The 18,297-nt window shown below is 41.9% G+C and overlaps 1 protein-coding gene across 7 annotated transcripts in view; it reads right to left on the reverse strand.

Annotated features, from left to right (window-relative positions):
* Positions 1 to 18,297, reverse strand: part of kmt2cb (lysine (K)-specific methyltransferase 2Cb) — a 78,417-nt gene that overhangs the window by 45,975 nt on the left and 14,145 nt on the right. For 6 of the 7 annotated variants that reach the window (XM_037788122.1, XM_037788123.1, XM_037788120.1 and 3 more), the window contains exons 3-12: positions 15,719 to 15,807; positions 12,825 to 12,972; positions 11,134 to 11,340; positions 9,693 to 9,802; positions 9,413 to 9,522; positions 8,685 to 8,847; positions 7,800 to 7,971; positions 5,682 to 5,796; positions 2,198 to 2,373; positions 1,637 to 2,010 (exon numbers count right to left, since the gene is read on the reverse strand). In XM_037788122.1, coding sequence (XP_037644050.1) covers positions 1,637 to 2,010; positions 2,198 to 2,373; positions 5,682 to 5,796; positions 7,800 to 7,971; positions 8,685 to 8,847; positions 9,413 to 9,522; positions 9,693 to 9,802; positions 11,134 to 11,340; positions 12,825 to 12,972; positions 15,719 to 15,807 — 1,664 coding nt within the window. The remainder of the gene's footprint in view (positions 1 to 1,636; positions 2,011 to 2,197; positions 2,374 to 5,681; positions 5,797 to 7,799; positions 7,972 to 8,684; positions 8,848 to 9,412; positions 9,523 to 9,692; positions 9,803 to 11,133; positions 11,341 to 12,824; positions 12,973 to 15,718; positions 15,808 to 18,297) is intronic. The other variant, XM_037788119.1, reaches the window with a different exon arrangement.

Consider the following 18,297-nt stretch of genomic DNA (forward strand, 5'->3'; position numbering starts at 1 on the left):
CAGTTTTGGGGCAAGTCAAAGTCAAGTCAGCACACTGACAGCTGTTGTTGCCTGTTGGGCTTGAGTTTGCCCTGTTATGATTTGAGCCTATTTTTTATGCTAAATGCAGTACCTGTGAGGGTTTCTGGACAATATTTGTCATTGTTTTGTGTTGTCAATATTCCAATAATAATATGTTTGTTTGAATAAAGCAAGCATATTTGCCCACTTCCATGTTGATAAGAGTATTAAATACTTGACAAATCTCCCTTCAAGGTACATTTTGAACAGATAAAAAATGTGCGATTAATTTGCTATTGGCTATGGACAATAATACGATTAAATATTTTAATCGATTGACAGCCCTACATAATACACACAATATGACCACAACATATCCATTATAAGACACATTTGATAACATCTTTGTGGTGGGCTATTTGTCCCGCCCCTCCTCCACTGTAATTACACAGCTGGTTCAAAAGGGACAGTGGCAAGCGTAGCGTTTTACCCAAAGTTGAACATTTAAAGCACACGGCGCAGAATACACGTTCGGTGCCTTGTCGCGCCGCTGCCGTTTTTACCATAGCGTAAATATGTAGCGCACCCATTGCAATGCATTAAAAGAAATATGCTGGCCTCAGGAAAAACGCCTTGGTGGACACGGCCCCTTAGGGTATGAAACCACAATTAAACAACAGAGTTCTTCTGTTCAGCCCGAGATCTTTGACAACCCCGAATCCAATGACTGATGGCACAACAGCTTGTTGTGCTTTGATTTTTTGTCACACACACCTGTTGCTGGCAAGCGAGCACACAGCGGTATGACAGACATCAGACATGGTCACAGTGCCTCCACAACCTCTCCCTCTGTTAAGTAGTATTAACAAGTCTCTCTAGTCTGAGGGTAATAGCGCGAACTGCAAGTCAAATGTAAAGATGATCTGTAGGACTGTGAGTAGCCAACTCAAGTGCCCATCTCTGCCTCAAGTGGCACTGTGTAGTTTCACTTAGCTATGCATTAAAGAGAAATTAAAAAAAATAAGCACTCTCAAGTATCAATTTCTCATTTACATTTACTGGCAGCACAAGTCACAGCCCCAGGAGACAGGAGGGAGAAACAAAGAACTTCTAACTTTCAAAACACAGAGTTACAAAGACAAAGGAGTGGCTTTAATCAGTCGCTAGTAGGACACCATCTGGTTATTGGGGGAGTCCTCAGAAAATCCTCTACATAAAAAGAGGGAGTGCTTCTCTCTGGTCTTAGTCCAAACAACTCTCAATCCTTTCATCTGCAACAACTGCGCCTTTCAAAACTTCATCAGTGCTGACACTAAAGCCCACTTTCGTGTTGCATGGCCAAAAACTTTCAACTGCTTCTGCATGGCTAGAGGCTGAGTGAATGAACCCTCAACTACAAAGATCCTCTTTCATTTTCAGTCGTATAACCTGGTGCTTGTGTGTACGATTTTGTATAATCAAAAGAGTTACATTCCTTGGCTTGTCCTTGCGATAACAAGACATGATTAACATGCTGATAAAACAGATTAGATTCTCAGTGGGGACACTTGGGCATTGAGGAAAATAAAGACTTCAAGATTTAAAGATAACACATGGAAAGAGATCAGAGCGCTTATCTTCCTGTGTTTAATCTAACCTTTCTGGAACAAAGACCCACCAGGCTCCTGGGCCGACGTGGCCAGCTTCTCCTCCTGGACGGTAGCCTGAACAGGCTCTGGATCTGAGTGCAATGGAACAGGAAGTAATTCCGGTTTGGGGTCATTGTGCATTTCAGGAGGCCGCTGAGTGCCAGGTTCTAGGTCCGTGTGCTTTTGAGCCAGCTGTAGACCAGTCTCAGAGTCTGTGTGCATGGAGGCTGGCTGAGGGCTGAGCTCTGGGCCGGTGTCCATATCCTCTGCCTGTAGCGCCTGCTCTGCAGCAGGAGGCTTGCAGTTGGAACAAACATAGTCCTCTCTGGGGTGGATCTCTGCTTGGCCTGAGTTCTGACGCTCGCACTCCAGGTGTAGCCATCTGAAAGGAGTGCAAAGGAATTTTAATGGATTGTTCGACAGGGATCTCTGTGAAATCCTAAAATGTGACATATTTATTACTGTGGTTTTCCCAGTGTTACCAGGGAACATAAAATTGCCACAGGAATAAAAAAAAAAAAAAAAAAAGAGTGTTGCATTTGAACTAGGTATAAACAAATGTTCCTTACCTCTTACAAGTCTGGCAGAAGAGTAAGTCTTTGTGATGCTCAGGGTCCAGGATGCAGGCACACATAGAACAGCACAGAGCAGGGTCCTGGTTTTGGACGCAGTTCTCACACAGCAGGCTGGTGTGGTGCCACTGCCCGCTTGTTCGTGTTCCACATTGGATGCACACTCTGCAACTCTGAGGAAAAAAAGGAGGCCCTCTTAGTGATATGACAGTGAAAGCCTTTCAGACTCAACACGGTAAGAATACAGTGCTTCTGCTGTATAGACCTTTTCAAACTTGACAACATAAACATTCTAAATGGGCTCCTTTGTATTTCCGGTTGCAATGTGTGTTAATGGAGTAGCTGACAGGAAGTAAACTTTGGACCAAAGCTGTTGCCCTAGCAACAGAATGGCAATGAAAAGGTCTACAGATTTGGTACTTGAGTCATGGGATGGGAAACAAGCATGGAACCTGAGTATATAGTGGGTAGAATTGGAGTATATATGATTAAAAAAAAGTTATTTTATTTTTATACAACGGTCACCATATCCTGACAGTAGTGCATGAGACAGGTAATCTGAAAAAAAGCATGTGCCTCTGTGTCCTCCGGTGTCATCCGGTGCCATCCGGTGCTCCTAATGGCATCTGCAAGATTTCACAGACCGGAGGAAAACAACCAATCAGAGCCAAGCTGGAGCCTGCCGTCTCTGAGCAGCTGTCAATCACTCACAAACTCTGATCAAACGGTCAAACTAGGCAAATAATAGTGTACTGTTTAGCTGTAAAATTAGAAAGTTTGTGACCCGGCAGCCATGTTGAGATAAATTGAGGAAATATCCAGCACAGCCCACCAGCCGGAGCAAACGTTCTCATTTAACAGGTAAACAGTACACTATAAGATGTTTCTGAAAACGTTTGAGGCAAGAAATAGGCATTACAGTAACAGAATATTGATTCATATTTGATCAGCGCTGCCTAGTTTGACCGTTTGATTGGAGTTCGCGTGTGATTGACAGCTGCCTCCGTTGAATTAACAGCCAATAGGAATGCTCTCTCTCTGAAATGACTTGTGATTAGCCAAAGTCTCCTGTCACGGGCTAGGTTTTTTAAAGCCTGAAAACAGAGCCATGAGGGGGTAAGAAGTCATGAGAAGTCTAGTTATCCCTCAGAACACTTGAATTACAATATGCTGAAAGGTTGTTATGGAATTTTTTGCCCAATGATGGCAAAAAAAATCATGCCTACTGCAGGTTTTTAAGCCCTGATGAAATGAATTTACAAGGCAGTTTTCTAATCAGACGGATCATTTAGACTAACCAGATTTTAATAAATGCCAAAAGGAATACAACTTTTAAAACATTGGCATCAAGTTAATCAAGTTCTGGCTACATGGCTGCAACATACTGCCAAGTAGTGTTACACTTGAAATCAAAGCAAGCTGCCAATAATCAAAATATGGAGCACATCTATGAACTTTTTATTTCTTGCTTCGTCTTAAACATTTTTAACTGGATCAGTATCAGCTATATAAAGCCCATCGTATTTTCTATCTTTTATTTTCTGGGTACAAAAGTCCCACTGCTTCTCAAAAATTACTGCGACAGAGAGCTCCGTGTTGTGAGTGACAGAACCACAGAGTGGCACAAGCAAATATATAGCAGCCAGCACTTCTGATGAAATATCCACACTGACGATGTGCACCATTTAAAACAGTATTTGGATTTCAGTATTTTGCTCACGCTGGGAATGGAGAGAGGCTGCCAAAGTTTGACAAAACCTTCATGCCACAACTGTACAGACACTTCTTTTCACACACAAAACATCTTAAGACGGTATAAAATATAGGGCTGTCCAAGTTAACTCAATAATAACGGCTTAACGCAAACTTGTTTTAACGCCACTAATTTCTTTAACGCAATCGATCTTCTGGAGGTTGTACTGGGCTCAGTTTTAGAGCTAGAGTGAAGATACTGGCATCGTATGAAACTAGAAAGCCATGTCACATCATATGAAACTAGAAAGCCATGTCATACTAGCTTGTCGGGAAGGAGGCTAAATAACACTCCAAACTTACGCTAGATTTTGGTGAGGAAAAACTGCCTGGCCATTTTCAAAGGGGTCCCTTGACCTCTGACCTCTTGATTTGTGAATGAACATGGGTTCTATGGGTACCCACGAGTCTCCCCTTTACAGACATGCCCACTTTATGATAATCACATGCAGTTTTTGGCAAGTCATAATCAAGTCAGCACACTGACAGCTGTTGTTGCCTGTTGGGCTTGTGTTTGTTATGTTATGATTTGAGCATATTGTTTTATGCTAAATGCAGTACCTGTGAGGGTTTCTGCACAATATTTGTCATTGTTTTGTGTTGTCAGTTGATTTCCAATAATAATTGATTGCGATTAATCATGGACAATTATATATAAATAAATAAAATATTTTATATATATATAATAATAATAAATATTTAATCAATTAATGGCCCGAATAAAATATTAAAGGAGAAAAAAAATTAAAGGAAATCTTTGGTGTTATTAAAATTATTTTCAAATAAAATTAAATAGGTTTATAAAATATTAGACAAAACTAATATTGAACAGGGCTTGTTAGATACTCAATACGAAAGCAATCTCTTTGGGATCTGAGAAACATAATTTTTAAGTTGAAAACCCCCCCCCCCACAAAAACGGTGACTAAATAGCGATGGTTGTCTCAAATTGTTCTCCTTATTTTCCACAAGACATGGTCTTGAAGCTTGTTCATAAAAAGTGTACCAGCACTTACTTTTTCTCTGCAATATAGTGACTTTGCAGCTTTGTAAGACTAGCTAGCCACTCAGCTTGAATAAGCTTTTGTCTCAGCCTGTCATTCTACTGCTCATGTATGATGGAGGAACATGACACCGGAACAATGACTAATTCCTCATTGATCTTTACTTCAGTCAGATGACTGCACTCAGAACAAAACTACCATGCGAGTGGGGACAGGGGTTGGTGGCGGCGGGCGCCTTGGAGAAGCGAGTGCCGAAGATGTGTGTGGGTTTTGTTCCTCCTGTGCTGAGTCAGATGGAGAAGCCAAGTCAAGTATGAAGACCTTTCATCACCTGCTGGCTCTATTGCCACAGCCTCTTCCGACAGCTACAGAAAACTGGTTGGTGTGTTAACCAGCCGCCTGAGTGACAAACACAACATTTGCGCTGCTGGAGGTCGACAGGCGGGTCTGTACTGAAGGGATGCGTGTGATTAACATGCACACGCATGTACACATGCACGCCAAGTGATCTCACGGCAGGCTGAACTGAGGCCTTTAAAAGATCAGCCGGTGTGAGTCATTTCTTAACCACAGGAAGCTTAAATACAAACCACCAAAACGTCATATTCTCATGGGTGGTAGACATTTTACTCTGTGCCAGAGCAGAGATTCATATCCAGCCAAATTTAACCTTATTTGCTATTGTCTTAAATGAGCCATCCAGTCTCATATGAGGTCTTTCCTACCTTACATCTCCATCCGTTGGTGGGAAGAGTGTCTATAGCAGGTTGCAGACAGAAGGTATGGTAGCCTTTGTCACACATGTCACACACCAGCATTTTAGTGTCCTCTCCTGGATTCCTACAAAGAGAGAGAGAAGGTTATATGAAATGGGACCGGGCACAGGACTTTGATATACTGCACATAAACTGAAAAAAGCTATGCAGGATTTTATGTACAGGAGTCACATGGATGATCATATTCGCCTTGTTTGTCTTTTTGGAATGGTCATCTTTAGAGTAGGACTGGGCGATATGGCCAAAATCTTCTGTCCTGATATAAGTAATTTCATATTTTGATAACATATATCATGATATTGTATTTTTTCTGGTAATACAATAAATAAATAGTATGTATGGAATAACCACGTGGTAAAGCCTACTTGTGTATGCTCCTGTGTGAATTAAATACTTGACAAATGAAAAAGTATTTTCTCAATTAATTAAGAATTTCCATGCAAAATGAACATAACTGTTTACAAGTGAAATTATAGAGAAAAAAATTTATATTTCCAGCTATACACTGACAATGTTTACGTGTATGCACACAAATATAGAGTAATCAGATTAAGACAATAGTTCAATTTAACTGAGAAATTTGAGTTAGTATGACAACGTAATTTTGTATCACAATATTTCGATATATGATTTCATCACCATGCGATTCCTTTGAAAGACGATAAATTATCATATTGAATTATTGCACAGCCGTAGTTTAGAAAGACGCATTCATTTTTAAATCATCCTTTCGTTCTTAGTTGAGCACTTGCTTCTATAAGATTTTCCAAGCCAGGTTAAAGCACATCAGGTGTATTCTTTGTGACTTTTTCATCCTTTGTTTGGACTGATCTGTTGTTCCTGTAGATACTGGATCTCCGTTTTATGGCAAATATCAATTCCAAATGAATGCATGAATCAGAAGAGAGAACCAGCCTGCCATAACTAATATGTGCTCTCTGTTCAAATTATTTATTTTAGTGCATTTCTTGTCAACACTCAAATATTGTATTCCAAACAACCCAAAAAATAAAATAGTCATTCACAATAAAAAGAATACGGACCAGCTAGAAGACTGTTGCCAAGATATGTTGCATCCAATGCCGGAGCAATTACCTCTGGAGAACATTAAGCGACCTCGTTATGCATTGAGCTAGTACGATTTTATTTATTTATGTCAGTATTTTGTTAACCTGTAATGGTGGCCACATAACACATATATATATAGCCAGCAGTGAAATGTTTATATTGTCGCTCAAGGTTGCGAATCTAGCTTGTTTACAGAATTAATATAGGGATAATTGACTGTTGTGCATCAGAATGGTAAATGCAATACTGTATTGCCAAGGTTTTAACACAAACAAAGTAATGCTTGCTCCTGCAGAAATGATAGTATGCTAAAATATTAGTCCAGCTGATATAAAGTAGCTCGGGGTGTGTAGCTGTGCGTCACTGTGTGCGGGGGTGCTACATCTCTAATTGCAGGGTTGGCAATGAATAAGATTGAAGAATTGGTTAAAAAAAAAAAGAAAGCTTGACTGTAAACACACAAATAGCCTGTTCCTGGCCAACACTGGATATATTTCAATTATTTATAGTTCTATAAATACAGGTGAGATTTAAGATTCATCCACAATAAAAGCTATGTTATATGCACAGGCAATAATAAAAGGATTAAAAATTCATTCAAAGAATTCTGTAAATTTGGAGCCATCCCATCCATTACAATTTGTGACAATTAACTCATCTTGGAAAACCCCGTGCTGTGTAGTAATAACATGGTACTAGGGTTTATATGTAAATACAGACCAGAAAGCTCAATGGACAGTGTTCACCTCAGGCAAACAGGCCTGGTTGCAAGCAGAGCTCCTGTGCTGTTTAAATAAGGTCAGAAGTTACAAGACTGAGCTTCAGGGTACAACATCTAGTTAGCTCCTCACAAACCACAGAGGTAAACAAACCAGCAGTAAGCACCATGCCTGGTAGCTATAGAGAAAATTAGTAAAAAGCAAAGTGAAAGAAAAGATAGCGAGGACAAAAACATGCAGTCTGAGATCTGCTATTTAGACGGATGGGGAGGTGACTCACTTGCACGTCTGGCAGATTTTGCACTCCGGGCACTGCCAACCTGCCCTCCTTAGAGGGGTCACGGCCATGTCCAGGCACATCCCATGGTAATGCTGACCACAACTGGTGCAGAAGAGCTGGTCCAGTAGGTCCCCTGGGCTATCACATAGCGCGCAATTTACATCATCTACAACTGTGAGCAGGAAAATTAAAGAAACAGGATTTAAGTCAGGAATATAAGGGAGACAATCTTACATCAGGCAGTACAGTTGATACAATGTCATTTCATCAAATTTCTCATTTTCACTTAATGCTACTACGAGGAACTTCGATTCTGTGTGGATTTTGGTGGTCCCTGTGGACAAAAGCCCTTTAGAAAACCTCTCATTTTACTTCAGCAGAGTCTGCCATGCTTTGTCCTGGTTCTGGTTATCCCATGCCTCCCTTCCCTTCAGCGGGCCCAGCAATATGGCCTGGGCCTCCAGCAGCATAGTGTCGGTGTTGGCTCCCAGCGGGGACCAGCGGAGCAGCGAGGCGAAGCTCTGCTCCTGGCCGGAGGAGGATCTGCTGCTGCTGCTGCTGCTGGGCGCGGAGCTCTCCACCTCCCACCGGAGCTCCGAGTGCAGGTCAAAGGTGGCAGCGAAGATCTGGGTCTGTCCGCGGTGGGCTGGTCCCTGCTGGAGGCCCCGCTGCATGATTTCATCCAGTTTTGCACGGAATCCAATCCGGTGGCACCGATGACAAGCATTAAGAATAACTATAAAGTAATAGCCAATCTTCTCACTGATGGTCTCGAGGCATCAGTATTAGATTGAGAATGTTTCATAATTAGCTAAGAGTTCCTCACAGTAAGTTCAAGTAAATCATTTTACTATAGCTGTATGTATTCAATAATACAGAACTTACATTTGTGAATGGCCAGTTCAATGTGTTCTGGGCAGAGGAGCGAGAGACTCCTGATATCCTGAAAGGTACCAGCTGCCCCCGCACAGGGGAAATGGTAGAGTTGAGCACATCCTTCAGCACAGCACTTAACGGATGCTCCAAGGCGCTTACAGTATGCACAGTGCTGCAGAGAACGAGAGAGATCACAAAATACAATATCACACAAGGAAACAACAAACATGTCATATCCATGACATTTTTATGACTGACTTAGCTTATGTAAAGACAGTACTTGATCAATTAATGTCTCTTTGGACAAACAGTCATCAGGCTTCTCAGCTTGGAGAAGACCCTTGTTTCAGCCTCCTGATGATCATATTCATGACAGAACCTCATCCATTCCCTGTTCCTCTCAGTTCTATGAGTGTGCACTAATAGCCACTCTGGAGATCAAGTGCAAGACTTGCTGATGAGCTACACGACCAATGGGCTGCAAACGCAATCGGGGAGCTGTGAGCTGTGCCGCTGCTAACACTAGGAGCTAAGCTGTCATGAGAGCTCAGCCCTGTTGAGTGGCGTGACCTTTTCCATTTCACAGCTGAGAGACCCACGCTGCCGGGCCGACCTTTACCAGCCAGTCTGATCCATCAGCTTTGCTGTGCCTCACTGAAGCAGTCCCTCCCTCCTGCCCCAACACATTAAGATGCTGTTTACACCTATTAGTCGACGAATCTTCACTCCTGACTCACCTTTGTGCTCCCTGAGTCAATGGCTCTGTCCACATTAAGCAGAGATTGTCCCTCGCCCTCACAAACACCTTCGGACCACAAGGCACAACTCTGATGTGCCCAGCATTGCCCTGGAATTTGATGATGATGATGATGATAAAGAAAGGTTAGAATCTCATTAACATATGGTGAAGATTCTGCATCAACGTATTGAGCTTCTACAGATTCATGAATTGATGTTAACTTTCCATTAAAAGTGCTAACAATAAAGGACTAAAACTGTTTAATCTATTGGTCTTACCTGACTCAAAGAGAGACTGGACGTTAAGATCTTGTGGAAGGCCGACATGAGAAAGTTCATCCCAAAATCGACTGGCTGGGTCTGGTTCTTCCTCGCAGCTTTCAGACCCACTGGAACAAAGGAAGAGGTTTGCAGAGAAAGCAGGTCAGCACAGTTTTTTTTTAAAGAAGAGGACAGCTAGAAGATATGCTACGCAGGAGGAGAACAGCCTGAGTCAATTTAAGAATGAATCGAGAGAAGAGACATTAAGGTAGAGGACGATGTGCAGTTTTTACAAAAGCAGAGAGATGAAGACAGAGAGAATGAGCTGGGGGGAAAATGTTAGAGAGCAAATAAAAAGCTGTGGGGGAGGAGGGAGAGCAGGAGGAGGAGGAGGAGGAAGAGGGCCATCTTGTTTGGCATGTGCACAAGAGGCTGGCTGTTCTGTCTCATAAAATCTGTTGAAAAGGATGCGTTTCCCCGAGTCCCTGGCTTGAACTAGTGAGCTGCATAGCATGCGGAAAATGTGGAGGGAGCATTAGCATTTAAAAAGGACCTTAGTTCCAGTAAACAAACCGACGGCCAAAATCAAGAGACTGGTTTCTGGAAGCATGATCGCACGCTCATGACAAACGGCATTGACAGCTTATTGTTTACAGCCTAAAGTTTCACCGCCAATTATGAAATGATCTTCTCCCACCTCCTCACTTTTCCACAGTTCTGCCCTTTGTCCACCAAATCAATATATAATTTCTCGTCCTCTGCCTCTGTGTGGCATAACCGAGGACGGGCCCCAGTGACCAATCACACAGCAGCAACACAACAGCTACTGGTCGGCTTGGCATGCGGCCAGACCCACACTGCTCCCACTGGCCATTACGTCACTGGGAACCCAGAGAGACGCCCAACTGGTTCCAAAGGACCAAAACAAATTAGGCAGCTCTCCAAAAGAGTCCGAGGAGGGTCTTTTGTTGGAACAGTGTGCAAATATGTAGCACGCACGCACGCACGCACGCACGCACGCACGCACGCACGCACGCACGCACGCACGCACGCACGCACGCACGCACACATCATGTTCACCCTTCACCTGATGTGGGATCCCCGGGCCGGGGGACACTGACTGCTAAGGCAAAGTGAATGACAACACAATCTGCTAACTGAGGGATGCCCTTTAGATTGTGAGGTCTGTGTGTTTGTTTTGTGTGCATACTCCTTTGTGTGTATGTGTACGTAAAAACGTGTGGTCATTTATTAGTCACCACAATTGCTTTCTTTCAAGAGAGTGTCAATACTTCTTTCCAGGGAAAGGGTAAAAGGTAGTTTCACCCAAAATAAAATAATCTATTTTCAAAAGAATTTCCAAAAACACCAAAGCGAGTCATCACAGATGACTTTACTAACCTGACCAACACTGACAACTGAACCATTTCTGACAACAGTGTCAGCCAGCCCTACTTACTTCGTCTTTTCCCTCTGTCCTGAGGTGGTCTCTCCGGCCATTTTTGGCTGAGTGGTTTTGTCGCCATCGTTGCTTTCGCTAGTCGAGCCTCCTCCACCCTTGTGGCTGAAGAGTGCTTCGAGCTGAGGCGTGGTGCTGAATGCTTGCAGATCCCCCTGACCCAGCAGGCTACGGCCACCGCAGTAACAGAAGGCACAGAGACTCTCGCTGTAACAAAGAAAATGGGTGGTAGGGGGGTGTTTAATTATATATACCTACTGTGACTTAATACAGTGCCACGCGTGTCACCATGAATTAAGGCCTTCCTCCTCTGGCAATGGGACTGTCTGGGCCGCAACATACTTACCGGTATACACACATAATGCCTACATTTGTGAGGCGGGCGCACATACCGTCTCCACACACAGATCCATAAAACAAACCACTTGTGAAATTCACAATGGTATATAAGTAGCAGGCCAGACCTTACACACAGCTGTTTTGAAGTGGGGTTTTATGAGATATTATCCATAGTCAGTGTATTAAAACTGTATTTTTACCTCACAGAACACGGGAGTTGCTGATCTACACCTGCCTCAATCTGTTAGTTTGTTTGTGTTATTGTGTGACTTTGGTTAGTTCAGATTCACCAAAGTCACACATAACACAAACAAAACTAACCGATCGAGGCAGTGGTAGACCAGCAACCCCCGTGATCTGTGAGGTAAAAATACTGTTTTTTCAATGGTGCTTGGTGGCTTTTGCGAAAGCATACAGTAGATGGATACAACGGCTTCAGTTCCTCGTCTGAAATGACAAGGTAAAGCAGTGGCATTATTCTAAATATAATGTACACTTAAACTGATATAGATTTTGTTTTTAGGTGGGCCTTTCTTTTAGGCGGCTAAAATGTGTTTTGCTGCCGGCCCCGTCCACAGCAATACATTGCTTAGCTTCCATGCCGTAACTCCTGTCTGTTTCTCCAAACTGGGGGCGTGCTGACCGTCATCTACTGTAGATAATACACTTACTATAGATAAGTACCTCATACAACTCCACTTCAAAACGACTGAACTATCCCTTTAACATGTAACCTTGAGTGTAATAGTAGGTAGATCACTTTTTATAAATACTATACAGCTTTGCTTTTAACAATATTTTAACCACATTAAGCAGGTAATTCAACATGAACTTTTCGGCAAGAAGTTGAAAACAAAAACCATAACCTTACAAGAACAACTTGACATGAAATTGTTGCAGATTGCACATGAGAAAGGTGTTTTAGAGATAGAAGGGTAAAGAAACAAAAAGAGAGAATAGCTGGAACCTGGAAAGTTGAGAAATGAAACGGTCGGTAAATATTTATCACGTGTTTAGCGGATGAGATGGCCTTGTTAATAAGATCCCAGGAGATGCGGCTGGTCTGCCCTCCATCACTAACATCGATAGCACAGACAGGCCAGGAGATTGATTACAACCTTTAACGGAGTGGCACCTGGGAAGAGAGCGTTGCCTCTACCAGCTGATGACTCCATTTCCATTCATCCATGCATGTGTACACACAGCGAGGCAAACAGCATGAACATTGCTACACACAAATGCACAAATGCACAACTGCATGCCAATGCTTGTTCATGTACACATTTCTAAAAACACAAGTATCTTGATTTCTCAAACAGTTTATGGTTCAGGGGAGGTTTAGTGTTTCTAACCTGCTTTTGACTTCTCTACTTGCTGGGACAGATGGTCCTGCTGAATTCTCGGCTGGAGGGCTCTGGGCCAGAGGGGAGGAGGGCTTGTCCTCTTCTGGCAACTCACTGTCCACCACTTCCGCAGTTTCCATTGGCTGGATCGATGTTTCTGATGGTACCAAAAAAATAAAATGATCAGTTAGTCAGTAAGAAATGACAAAGCATTAAATCCCTCCAGAGCATTTATGAGCATTGCAGCCTGTTCAAGACCGACCTCAATGCGATTAGCTTCTCCTCAATTCATTGCCAATCATGACTGTAAATTCAGCATGCAGCTTCTGACAGGTACAGGCTGTCATAGGGCAGGCTCATTGCATTCTAGTCAGTTTCCTCCGGGTCAAAAACACAGCCTTTATTAGTGTGATGGATGGTAAAATATGGGGACCATATGCTCAAGCACTGATTACAGTAAACCCACTGGGAACATCAAGCTCTTGTACAGAATAGCAATAACCATGGAGGCAGGGGAAAAAAAACAACAAGAATCACGGATGCCAAAATGTCTCAAGAAGTGGGGTTTAATATTAAAGTGGCGGTAGGCAGTATATTTTTGGCATCATTGGGCAAAAATAACCTTTCAGCATATTGTAATTCAAGTGTTCTGAGAGATAACTACACTTCTGCACCACATCATGGCTCTGTTTTCAGGCTTTAAAAAATCTAGCCCGTGACGGGAAACTTTGACCAATCACAGGTCATTTCACTGAGAGAGCGTTCCTATTGGCTGTGCTCCGGTCATGTGACCGGGACTTGACGTTCCTTCAACAGATTTTACAATGGTGACCGTGTCACGAACTTTCTCATTTTACAGCTAAACCGCGCACTACAAAATGATTCTGAAAACATTTGAGGCGAGAAATAGGCATTAACATAACATAATATTGATTCATATTTGATCAGCGCTGCCTAGTTTGACCGTTTGGTCGGAGTTTGCAAGTGATTGACAGCCAGCTCTCATAGACAGCAGATGGACAGCAGACCTCAGATCAGCTCTTACTGCTTGTTTTCTGTTGAAATCTTGCAGATGCCGTTAGGAGCACCGGAGGACACAAAGGCACATGATTTTTTTTCAGGTTACCTGTTTCATGTACTACTGTCACGATATAGTGACCGTTTTATAAAAATTACTTTTTTTAAATCATATTTGCTCTAATCTTGCCTACTTCAGCTTTAATGTGGAACATTATGCCTGAAATACAACTAAACTCAATTGTGTTACCATCATGAGTGCTTTTGATCTAAATTACAAAAAAGGACTCAATTCACTGTGCTAATCATACAAAACAACTCCCAAAAGAACCCCTCACTGAGACTTTGGGCCAGGCAGATTTTTTATTAACATATCATCGAGATGTAATTAGGCTAATACGGCAATGATTCAGCGTCATCCTATGGCATTACACAAGGACAAATTCAAGCTCATTACCTCCTAATAACCGATAATAACCGCATCTGTGGAAGACTTCTTACAGTCTTGGGATATGAGTGAGTTATATCACTCAAACTATTGTTTTAACAATAACCTCATTATTCTGATAAGCATTTAATACGTCACTATGCTACAATTTCCAAGATAAACGTGTTTAAGTATGTGGTTTGTTTATATGTTCAAATATATCTAAAATGTTCAAAAGTGGTTTGCATACATTTAAGTTACATTGTGCAAATGACACAAAGCAAGGGTTATACATAAGATTGGCAATATGGCCAACATCTTCTATCACAACATAGGTCATTTCATATCTTAATAGCGATATACTGTACATCACAATATAGCTTTAGTTATGTTCTCTGGTAATTCAATAAATAAATAGTCTATATGAAATAACCTCATGGTAAAGCCTATTTTTGTATACTCCTCTGTGAATTAAATATTTGACAAACAAAAAGTACTTTCTCATTTTAAGACATTGAGTGCAAAATGAATATAACTATTTTAAGTGAAATTACCTATATCACGATAGAAATGATAAAGAAAAATATATACAATAGACATTTTTTTATCGTTTTGAAGATATATATCTTCATATTGCCCAGCCCTAAACCCACATCTTAACCTTTTCAAAGCACAGACATACAGATATACTGGTTGACCTCAGCTGCAAACACATCACTTCTGGGACAAGACTGTATAGAAATTGTAGATTTCATTTTGGCGCCTGGAGGCAGAGAGAGCAACTCAGAGAAAAACTGGGTTTTTGTAGACATGGGATTAGACGGCAAAAGCAAAACTTGCATGCTCTGTTTTTCTAAACAAAAATAACTACGAAGAAAATAAAAATCATACTGTTTTAAAACTCCTAATAATTGCCTACTGGCACAGCTAATAGAATTAAAGCTAGCCACTGGCAGAATTTCATTCCCCAATATCTCCAGCACAGCAACAGGGCAGCACTGAGATGTATGAGAATGGGAGGCATGGTCACGTGATGTGATGTACACACATAAAAAAGCACATAAATGGGTCTGGAGAGACTGATGGGATTTTAAAAAGCTTTTAGAGGGCATTAGCCTAGGGCTCTTTCCCACTGCACCTCAATGCCAATCTCGGAGCGGGAGGAGAGATGGAAGCAGTAAGGGGAGAAAAAAAAATATACACACCCACTGCAGCTTCACAGCTCAAGCTAAACCCTTTCAATTATAGCCCTGAAGTAGAAGCATGGGGTGCCAAGAAAAAGCTCTCATCCATCCTTCTCCAGGAGAGGGAGACTCCTCTTCTACCTTTACTGAAATACCCTTTTGAAGCACTCTCTGCATGAGGCTGCCTGGATGCCCAAGTCCAAGTCTTACATCACTCCCCAACGTAACCAACGTGTACATAATGGATCAAAAAAAGGGGAATTGCAAAGTCTCACCTGTGTCCTGAGGGCCTATGGACTCTGTTATCTCAGTCCCATCCATGCTGTCCTCCTCATCCACAACAACCCTCCCTCTGGTGCGACCCCTAGGGTGAGGAAGAGACACAAACAAATAAACAGAGGCAGTGAAAAAGAACAAGACAAGAAAAAGTGCCCGGGTTTGCCTCAGGAGAGGGGGGGGGGTTGGCAGTGCGGTCATGAATTAGTTAAATATAGTCACAGCTGTCACTGATTTTTAATGGAGGCACTCAAGGCGCTGGGCATGGCGGACGAGTGGTGGTGGTGGGGGGGGGTGTACAATACAGACTGGTAGTATGTGGAGTTTAAAGATGGAGGCAGGCCAATCTGGTTAACTCTGCTCTAAAGATTCAGGTAAAGAAAGTAAAGAGGCACTATGGTATTTATACAACATCATCCATACATAAATGACTATGTCCATGTGGGTAACAGAGTTCTAATGAATCAAAATGTACTGTTGCTCACACAATTGAACAAATACCTTTATCATTTACAGTCCCTGGAGAGATGACGACTCATTAGAGTCTAATTGAATATGCGCTCGTTGAAATTCAAATAAGAGTGCAGACATTACTTATTATATGATAATAGCTCTGTAATTTCAGACAGCACAAAAACAAATATCTAATGAATGTGCATGAGTCATGTTTGGTATCCCTGAATAGACATATCCTTAGGGTTGTTTGCGTAGTCATTAGGGGCTGTGATGTATATCACATCCCAATAAAATGGGCATTAAAGCTTTGGAAATTACCAATGATGCAGAGAAGACAACACAGAGCATTAATTTTCCAACACGTTTTAGTCTTTTTTGTTATTATTTCAAAATTAAAAGTACATGAAAAACATATTTATGCAAGATCTGCTTTCATTCTACTTTCAGTGTGGTCAAGGAAAGTCCATGGATAGGTTTCCCTTCCATGGACAATCCATTTCGTCAGGTTTCAAGTAATGCGTTAATGTCCGGCAAGCCACTAACTGGACCAATCAGCGCCCTGTGAGGAACTACTGGCGTGGCTTAGGTGTGTTTGACGTGACGTGGAGAGGAGGCTGTTCGTTTTAAACAAAAACGGCGGCTCCTGAAGAGGTTAGCGTGCTGCAATAGCATCAGTTTTATCAGAACTGGACAGTATTTTTCATTAAAGGAAGAGCAAAGAACAGCACTGTAGGCTTTTCTCGATGGAAAAGATGTTTTCGCTCTTCTCCTGACGGGCTTGGGCAAGAGTTTGATTGACGGATGGTTCATCCGATCACCTGCCAATTATTTTTTGAAAGTGCCTGCCTTTTTCCAAACAGTTTCCAATGACGGCTTCTCAGCTGTAACAAACCATGTGGCGCGTCAGGTTATGGATAGGTACAATAACAACCCTACTGTTCTAATGATTACTCGCAATGGAATAAAATTACAGTGGATTACAGATACTTAGATAAATCTCTGAATGCATGGACATGCCAGCCCATTAAAAAAAACAAAGCTACTACCTCTCATTCTCATATGTAATCGACAGCTACTCTAACTGTTGGCAGAAAGCTACTGTAGCCACATGTGTGTGTAGAACAGGGCACTTTGAACCTCTGAAAAGAAGGCTTGTTTTGCTTCAAATTGAAATATAAGTCACAAGCATCACAGCTGGGTACGTACGTATGTACAACATTCGTAATAATGTGATGTTGTTTTCAGGACTGCGGGTTTGTGTGGGTTAATCGCAAATTAATTGCACATTTACTCTTATCAACATGGGAACGGGCAAATATGCTTGCTTTATGCAAATGTATGTACATACTGTATTTATTATTGGAAATCAATTAAAACCCCTTAAAACTGGGGGCCCCAGCCGCTATTCTGTATTTCAGAGGTTGTTGTGGGCTGAGATTTCAAGTTAGAGTGAAGATACTGGTATCATATGAAACTAGAAAACCTAAGGAATCCATTGGTACCAATCATGTCATTCATCATATCAGTTACACTACATTTTGTCGAGGAAAAACTGGCATGGGCGATTTTCAAAGGGGTGTCTTGACCTCTCATGTGTCAAGATATATCTGTAAAGGGGAGACTCGTGGGTACCCATAGAACCCATTTTCATTCACATATCTTGAGGTCAGAGGTCAAGGGACCCCTTGACAAATGGCCATGACAGTTTTTCCTCACCAAAGTTAAGCGCAAGTTTAAAGCGTTAGTTAGCCTCCTTCGTGACAGTATAGTATGACATGGTTGGTACTAGGGGTGTGACGATTCACTCAGCTCACGATACGATACACAATATTGGGTTCCCAATCTCGATACAATACGATATTATAACAATAATTTTAACAAAACTTGAATGAAAATATGACTGAAAAAGTAGCCTTTTATTCAAAAGACACAAAATGCAAAACAAGGCTGTTGTTTGCCCTATAGTTCCATTTTTATGGTATCAGTCCTTCCTCCTGTCCTTTCTCCTCCATTAGTCAGTATCAGTCCTTCCTCCTGTCCTTTCTCCTCCATCAGTTAGTATCAGTCCTTCCTCCTGTCCTCTGTCCTCCATCAGTTAGTATCAGTCCTTTCTCCTGTCCTC

Source organism: Sebastes umbrosus, chromosome 12, assembly GCF_015220745.1.
Source record: "Sebastes umbrosus isolate fSebUmb1 chromosome 12, fSebUmb1.pri, whole genome shotgun sequence".
NCBI classification, from domain to species: domain Eukaryota; kingdom Metazoa; phylum Chordata; class Actinopteri; order Perciformes; family Sebastidae; genus Sebastes; species Sebastes umbrosus.